Source organism: Petromyzon marinus, chromosome 32, assembly GCF_048934315.1.
Source record: "Petromyzon marinus isolate PM22_M1 ecotype Great Lakes invasive population chromosome 32, UKy_Petmar_22M1.pri1.0, whole genome shotgun sequence".
Lineage (NCBI taxonomy): Eukaryota > Metazoa > Chordata > Hyperoartia > Petromyzontiformes > Petromyzontidae > Petromyzon > Petromyzon marinus.
This window is the reverse complement of record NC_133698.1, coordinates 6,892,836-6,901,656: the sequence shown is the minus strand read 5'-3', so window position 1 is coordinate 6,901,656 and position 8,821 is coordinate 6,892,836. Positions and strand designations below refer to the sequence as shown.

Below are 8,821 nucleotides of genomic sequence, written 5' to 3'. Positions count from 1 at the left end.
ACACGCGCGTACACACGCGTACACACGCGTGGCCATCCTCTGCTCGGGAGCCTGAAACCCCCCATCCGGGGGGGGGGGGGGCTGAGGACGGATTGTCATTTGCTGGAGAGTGCCAACGTTGCATCGGCGGGGCATGCTCAGCAAATCCACCGCCCCTAATCCCCGCGCAAGCCGCTCACGTGCCCGGCGGTGGTGGGGGGGAGGTTTGAGCGCTCGCTTCCCGGTGGTCGTTGAGGTTTTTCTGGAATCGCCCTCCACGCAACCCACCCGCGTTGGGGTTTGGTTGGGTTTAGCGACGCGCCCCCCCCCCCCCCCTTCGGAGAGATGGGTGCGTGGCGAGTTGCGCCTTCCAGCGGGCCACCGGATTCACGCCGCCGCACGTGGAGGAGCCTCTGCCTGCCTCTGCTGCTTGCCGTGCTGTTCGTGCCAGCGGCTGCTCTGATTGGTAACGGCAGCACCGCTGCAGTGGGGGGGGGGCGGGGGGGGGGGCTGAGAGAGAGGATCGCGAGGGCAGAACGAGTTGATGAAGTGGGGTTTTTTTTTTGAGGGTGCAGTAAGCGGATGGTTGAAGGGGGTCACGGGCACCGTGGAGAGATCTCCGGTGAGGTGTCGGGGTTTGTACCGCGTGGTGTCCAGTTGTTTCCGTATGTATGCTGACCTTCTTTCACACCGTACGTAGTCAACTGCGCGGGGAAGAACAAACTAGACGCAAACAAACCGTACACGCACCAGACAGTTCTACAGCACGACCGCGAACACCGTTGTGCTATTCAGAAGGGCCATTGTCTGCAACGTTGCCTAATTATGTTTCCTTTTAAGGCAGAGTTACTGACGATTGTGTTGCGTTTTTTGTTATCTCGTGGTTACAACCAGTTGCAGGCCCATTCCAGTTGATCTCAATTTTCTGACAACCAGAGCACCATTTGTAACTTCAGATGTCTAAGACTAGGTGGCCATCGTGTTCGGTTTTTATGTAGAAAAATGTAATTAAGTGTGTTTTAAAATTTAAAAAAATACGACAGCATGTATGTGCAGTCAAAATTTCTTAATTAAATAACGACAACACATTTTGGGGTACATTTTATTCCAATTTTTTTTGTTTTGACATGGCTCAGCTTCTGCAGTGGAAAACCAACCTGGGCGCCTACCGAGCCGCACCGGCCTGCCTCGGCACGGGCCCGGCGCGGCTCGGATGGTACCGGTGGAGAAGATGAGTGTCTGTGACCTGACCCTTGACCACAGTGCAGAATAAGAATGTGTATGTATACTGGAGGAATCCGATGAGCGATACAGCTGTTTTACAAAAAAAAACCACGATGGTAGTGCAAGGACCAAGAAAGTTAAACAAATCACACAAACTAGCCGTACAAATACAACTAAACCGTCCCCATCCCACCAGGCAAAGCGATTAACTCATCTTCTTTTCAGATTCGACCTGGCCACAAATTACAGCTCAACAAAGTGGCTTATCATTTCGGACGCTCGCAGCGGCCAAAAATAATCAAAATAACCTTCGGTGCGGTCGATGGTCCAGCGCCTGCCCCGCCACCGGGAGTTCGCGAGGAGTTCTGGGTGGGCAGCGCGCCGCTGTGCTGGGGACACTGCCGGGACCCCTACCGCGCCGTGCAGAGCGACCCCTGCGGAGACGGCGCCTGCTGCTGGGCCGGACGCAAAACGCTCTGCCGGGGTACGTCATGCACGTGCGTTGAACTTCTTTCGCACCGTACGTGGCCAGCCGCGCTCGTCGGAGGCGCGATGGATGCGAGTTCACGTGTTGGGCAAAGTTAGCGCTTTGTTAGCGCGCGCTCGCTCTCTCTCTCGCCCCCTTGCCTCGGCTGTCAAAGCACGTCGTAGTGCGTACACACCGATTAAAATGCTGCTACGTGATATATTTCCTTGTTTTATATCTATCAGGTTGAGCTTTTTCCAAAAGCAACCCGAACCTGTTCTCGTCTGCCACGTTTTTTTTTACAATACTGACTCTGGCCCCCTTTCCGTCAGCTGGCTCCCATTATTTAGCGAACTTGTTCTAACTTCCAGCACGTGGCACACATGGATAGCATTAGATTCTTTTGTTATTCTCTAATTCCATCGGTCAACTACTCGAGTGGTGAGGTATATTTCGATTTAAAGCTTTCGTGACTGCAAGGATTCATCTTCTTTGGTTCTTTCGGTAAAGTCACGTAGAATGAGAATAAAATAATAAATTGATATTGTGTTATTTTATTTTACCAATTTATTATTTTATTCTCATTCTACGTGACTTTACCGAAAGAACCAAAGAAGATGGTGAGGTATCATTCCGTGTCCTCAATGTTTGTCTACGGAATTCGTTTCTCAATATTAGCCTCGTGGCATATATCCGTCTTCCCCACTTGAGTCTTATAGGTAGACTGTTTCGCCATTGGTAAGTAACCCTATTGCCATACATTTCTATGTTACTCCGTTTTAGCCTCTGTACCTCCGGTTTGTTTTATCCAACTTGGTTTAATTTTCCTTTAAACCCAGTTTTTTGTTTTTCCTGAAAATCGCAGTTTTAATGGCATTTCCCAGAACAAAAAATCGCACCCTCGTAGCTGGATGGTTATGATGACAACATTTAACAGCGCTTATCATTGAAACCACCGCGTAAGTATCAACTGCCTTTGAACTCGTGTCTCATCACGTAAATGAGAAATGAACGGTGGTTTTCAATGAAAGAGCGCCCCCCGGTGGGTTTGGAGTAAAATGTTTTATTCACCATCATCATCATCACGGTCCATGGGCAGACAGCCCCCCCTTAGGTGTCCACTGCACATTCCGTCATTTGTTTCAACTTTCCTCCCTGTCTTGTGCCAATCTGCTCAAGTCGTGGCCACATCGTTCTGGCACCAATCTGTTCTTATGTTGTCGTCAGGCCGTTCTCTGTTAGGTCTTCCTCTCTCTCTCTCCGGTTCCTTCTGTGTTTCCAAACAGCACACTTTTTTTATTTTCCTGTTCTTGTCCGCCCTACAGTGCCGGATTATCCTAGTAGCAAAAGTAGCTACACCACGTGTAGTAGCTACAACACGTGTAGTAGCTACAACACGTGTAGTAGCTACAACACGTGTAGTAGCTACAACACGTGTAGTAGCTACAACACGTGTAGTAGCTACAACACGTGTAGTAGCTACAACACGTGTAGTAGCTACAACACGTGTAGTAGCTACAACACGTGTAGTAGCTACAACACGTGTAGTAGCTACAACACGTGTAGTAGCTACAACACGTGTAGTAGCTACAACACGTGTAGTAGCTACAACACGTGTAGTAGCTACAACACGTGTAGTAGCTACAACACGTGTAGTAGCTACAACACGTGTAGTAGCTACAACACGTGTAGTAGCTACAACACGTGTAGTAGCTACAACACGTGTAGTAGCTACGGGCCCCGCACTTTCAAGGGCCCCGCGCTAAATGCTTTCAAGCTATCAATTCCAGTTCAGTGATTATGCACTTGCTTTATTACTAGAGTATTATACTGTCTTAGACTTTTATGAACGACTGCGGTGTTTACGGTTAGCGATTTGTTGTATTATCTGGCTGTATAGCAAATGAAAAAATACAATAACTTTACTGTGAAAGTTAAAAATGTATGTGTTTTAATATTTGTGTGCGTTTTTAATTTAGGGGCCCTTTATAACATCATGCTACAGGCCCCGCACTAGCTTAACCCGGCACTGCCACCCTACATAACGCGTCCAAAAATTGTATCGAAAGGATGCAAAGCATGTGTTTGTGTATCCGTCTCCTCCATCTCTAAGCTTTTTCAGTTTCGGTACATACATAAATATCATGTAATGTAAATTATACATTGGTGTGTGTTAACTTTTCATTCTCGATCTCAAGTTCAACCAATCCCAGAGAAACCTCCGACCTGCCCGCAACCGTCTGCCCCCGTTAATCCCATCATCATAATCCCCGGTTGTGAATTCAACCCCGTTGGTCTCCCAGGTACACAGCTGCTCGCCCAAGGTACACATTGCTGTGCATTCCACAGCAATGAGCTACCCCCCTCCCGTCGTTTTTATCAAAACTAGTTCCACTTCACGTGTGCTGTGCGCCGCTCCACCATCCGCCCCCGGTGTCCTTTGGCGATGGGGGTGGAACCCACCAAAGCCACCGGCTCGCCACAGCTTCTATTCCGCTATCGTGTACGACGGCAAACAGCAATCTGTTTAGGAGTTAAATGCCAATGTCAGGGGGTCTGCTCGTCACGACGAGAGGGCTTTGGGAGAGAGGGAGAGAGTGGAGTTCTGCGATTCCTCCGTCGTGGGCACGCAGACAACGTTCGTGTAAATCTTGTTGAGGAATTTTCGGGTAATTTTCGAATTTTGCTCAATTTGAACGACGCCGGTAACCGCGGCGGCCTACTCGTTTCTAACGACGTAGGGGGATTCTTTAACGTCCGACGTGAAGCGGACGGCGCGTATCTGTAGCTCACGCAATATTGTTGGCGAGATGTTAGCTACCTCGCCTGGTATACAGGAGGTAGTGGGTTCAATCCCCGACCCTGAAGCCTGTATATTCGGGGTTTGCGGGCTCTCCCCGTGGTCGCGAGGATTTTTCTCCGGCGTCCTCCGGTTTTTCCCTCCACATTTAGAATGACCAACGACGCGTTTAGAGCAGTTGGTTGCCGTAAATTTCCACACGATGAGCCACTTCGTTGAGCTACCAGGTATTCGTGATAGCCAGGTCGCTTGTGAAAAAAGAGCTACATAGCTCAAGCGGGCCTTCACCTGGCAAAATAATTTGTAACGAATATACGTAACCCTGAGAAGCCTGCCGGATTCGAACCGCGAACTTCCAACCTCTGCGGCGATGTGCGGGAGGCACTTCCGCTGGGCCACGCCACAGCGCCACGCCGGGCCCGCTGCCAGCCGCCCCCGGCGCGGCTATCCGGCTTGACCACCTGGATGCGAAACTGCGGTCCTTGCTCCGCGTCTACATCAGCCGTACGAAATAAAGAAACAATGAGACTGCGAGCTGCCCGTCGCCCTCTTCACCCCGACCCACCCACAGTGAACTGCGGCCCGCCGGGCCACGTGCAGAACGGCGTCGCGTACGGCAACGACTGGTGGGTGCTGTCCGTGGTGCGCTACCGCTGCGCGCCGGGCTTCGCCATGGTCGGCGCACCGACTCGGACGTGCCTGCCTGCGGGGCACTGGAGCCCCCAGCCCACCTGCGCACGTACGCAGAGTCCGCTCGCACGCAGAGTCCGCTCGTACGCAGAGTCCGCACGAATGTTGCTCGCGCCCACGCGTCAGCCAGAGCGACGTTCCCGCTCAAGGGAGCCGCTGACGGCCGTTTGGGTCCTCGACTCGTGCCGAGAGCGCCGCCGAGTCCGGCGGTGGAGATTCCACACCGCCGTGGGACGTGGGGACTCTCCCCGGAGGACCAACCACTGTTGACTTCCACACAAAGTGGAACTGACTTTATCGACCACTGAGGGATGATGGGTGGAGTGAACTGTTTTTTTTTTAGTGACGTTTATGGGGACTTGAATTCGGGGTCACCTTGAACTCTTTGGGGCTTTGAGCCTCTGCTCAGTTTGCTAGCGCAGAGCGCCACCACCAGGATGAAATTTTACCCAGAGATGTAATTTTAGTTCTCGGCCACTCCGGTTTGAGGAGGGCAACATTCTATTCTTGATTCTTTCGGTAAAGTCACGTTGAAGGGAAACAATAAAATAATAAAATATATATAAAACAATAAAACATTCTCCACTTCAACTCCTCCAGTGCCGTGTGCCTACTGCACATCTGTGAAAAAGAGAGCTTTGTAGCTCATCGTATTCCTCCAGTATAAATACAGATTCTGATTCTGAATATTTCACAACATTTACAATCTGAGTACAGCGTTTCGCCAGTAATTACAACGAGCATCATCAGGTGGACAGCCAGATCTGGCTGTGCCCTCCAACACACCGGTGTGCTGTACTCGTGACGAATTGGCTACGTTCTGTTTACGTGACAACCCTCACTAATTGGCTGTGTCGGGTGGTGGCGGGTTTAACGACACATTTCTATTTACGCGATCTTACCCCCCCAAAAAAACCACCTATATTATGGATGACATTGGTCGCGAAAGCTTACTACGTGTTAAACCAGTGACGATGATTTGGGGCCTCTTTGAGTACCTCGTGTGAAAATACACTGCCACGCTAGAGAGACAAAGGCGGTCGGAGCGTGGCGCTGGACACCCACCCACTTCGCGAATACCGCGGCCGCCCCTTCACAGGGCGTTTCCCTAACAGCACTTGCCCCGACAGTCTGTTACAATCTGTTTAACGCGGAGCAGGCTTTTAGCGACCAATATCATCCATAAGAGTTTGTTTTTTGGGTTAGATGACGTAAATATATAAATGTGTCGTTAAACCCGCCACCACCCGACACAGCCAATTAGTAAGGGTTGTCACGTGAACAGAACGTGGCCAATTCGTCACTAGTACAGATTGTAAATGTTGTGGCTTTGCTCTCCAATGACGAATTGGCATTTTCTGTTAACGTGACAACCCTTACTAATTGGCTGTGTCCGGTGGTGGCGGGTTTAACGACACATTTATATATTTCGCCATCTCACCCAAAACAAACCGAGATTATGGCTGCTCAAATCTATACGGGGATGGAGGGGGGGGAGGGGTGTAATGTATGGGGGTGGGGGCGATCTTTGTTGGTTGTTGTTGTTGGTGTTGTTGGTGGTGTTGGGCCCACCCACAGGCGCCTGCTACTCAGGGCTGGTGGACGTGGACGTGGCGGGCCTCTCTGGCGGGTGCCCGCCTCGCTGCCCCGCGGACGCCTTCGACTCGCCGAGCGCCGCGCAGCTCGGCTGCAGCCGCCTCTCCCGCTGCACTGACAGCCGCCACGCGTGGCTCCGCTGGGCCTCGCCGTGCGCCCGCTGCCTCTGCCGCTGCTTCGTCCCGTGCGGGCACACGAGGACGCCTCCTCCCGTGCAAGACCTGCTGGAGGGCGAGCACGTGGAGCCCGACTACTGAATCCCCCCACCCCCCCCCCCCCCCCAATGATCCGATCGAAATCCCTAATTTCGATAGGATCATTGGGGTTTATTAGTAAACAGGTCCCTGCAGGGTGGGCTGGTAGGACAAGTCTCTGCGCTGTCTATTGCTGATTTTACACCCAACAGCACGAGATTTCACTTCGTTAAAGTATTGAAAGGGGACGGACGGACGGACACATTAATCTATTGCAGGCTGGTACACTCAGTTTACAACTTCGTTCCTACCAGTATAAATCTGCATTTTGCGACCCCCACTGCCACTGCGTAGCATATTATTGTGTGCCAGGGACTCTATGAGATGATAGGACAATAGTCTAAGTCCATAATTGGCAATAAGTAACGGCAAAGCAGTAATAAGTGACTCACAGAATTGTGCGCAGTTGCGTAAACAGTCCACGACTTCCCTGAAGGCATCAACACCTTCAGCGAGCGCGACGCCGATCACACAACGCGGTTCGAAGTCGACCCTCGTTCGATGGCTGCGCCATCGCCGCACACGCGTCGAATAAAAAGCAAGGGACAAGTCCTTACTTACCAACAACTCCTCTGAGCCCCCTACGATGCCGGGCCCCCTACGACTGCCGGGCCCCCTGGGAATGCCGGCCCCGTCAGTGGGGGTGGGGGAGGGGGTCATCGTGGGTCGTTGCGCGCTGTGGTGTTAGCAGTGCTGGACAGCGTGGACAGATTTCTGTCCCCTGCTACGATCTTAAACCCGGTGGTGTAGGGGGGGGGGGCTTTCATCCAGCAGTGGATTGACAGAGGGCTGCAATTAGTTAATATTATTTCCAAAACAGAATTAATATATATGCTGGGAATGCTGTGTTTGTAGTAGTTTCCACACGCCACTTCAATGCTAGTGCTTTAAATGATAGTTAATGGGCTTTTAATCAAGGGCAGAGTTTGCAGGTGGTGGTGGGGGGGGGGGGGGGCACGGGGGGGGGGGGGACACGGGAGGCGGGTCAAAGTCCCGCCAAAACTGGACACCTTCATGAATTTTTGATCAGTAGTTTATAATTAAGATTTAAAATAAATGTGTTCTTTGCACCCGCGATTCCGAATGCGAGAGACAAAACGAACCCCTGTCCCCCCTCGCCCCCCGAAATATAGAGGTCACACTCCGCCCATGGTTTTATTTCTTATCAAATTGGGACTGTGCCGCGGCAGTCCATTCAGATCTGCCCTTGCGGCCGATGGACCTCGTGTGGGGGGCTCTTCAACGCCAACTTCATAGCAGACTTTAGTAAAGCCCCAGAGAATTTGCCGTCGGGCTGTTAACATTCATTTACTGAACGTTTTCATTTTTTTTATTTTTTTTTACCTACGTGGCTTTACCGAAAAAAAACCAAAGAGTATTCATTTACTCGCCAAGCTCTTCAGCAAACAATAGCAACCCACTGGCACCTTAGCTGTGGACATGTTGTGTGTGCATTATGAAGGTGTGGCCTGTGACCAAATCACTCGGAACGCAGCAGATCTCGGAAGCTTAAGCAGCCTCTAGCCTGGGCAGCACTTGAACGGGTGACTCGCCGTTCATCAACACGTGTTGTATGCAATGCATTGGCAGTAGAGGTCGGTTGCATAAGAATACACTCAGTCCCATTGTAAGTGTACCGTGCTCCAACATCTATGCTGCCGACATGACCCCCGAACCTGCTCCGACTACCGTGGTGAAGTATGGTGAAATAATGCCCCGTGTATGCGTGGAAGCCCCTCATCCAGCAGCGGATTGACGGGAAATGCGCGTGGAATTGCAGAGACATCGACAGAGAAACAAAGAGAGCCACCG

At 51.4% G+C, this 8,821-nt stretch overlaps 1 protein-coding gene across 1 annotated transcript; it reads left to right on the top strand.

The window, feature by feature from the left end:
* Positions 1–77: 77 nt before the first annotated feature.
* Positions 78–7,577, top strand: LOC116948115 (protein lev-9-like). Its single transcript, XM_032964474.2, has 4 exons — positions 78–445; positions 1,535–1,687; positions 5,041–5,208; positions 6,738–7,577. Exons 1-4 carry the CDS (start codon positions 325–327, stop codon positions 7,010–7,012), a joined length of 717 nt encoding a protein of 238 aa, XP_032820365.2. The 5' UTR covers positions 78–324; the 3' UTR covers positions 7,013–7,577.
* Positions 7,578–8,821: the final 1,244 nt, after the last annotated feature.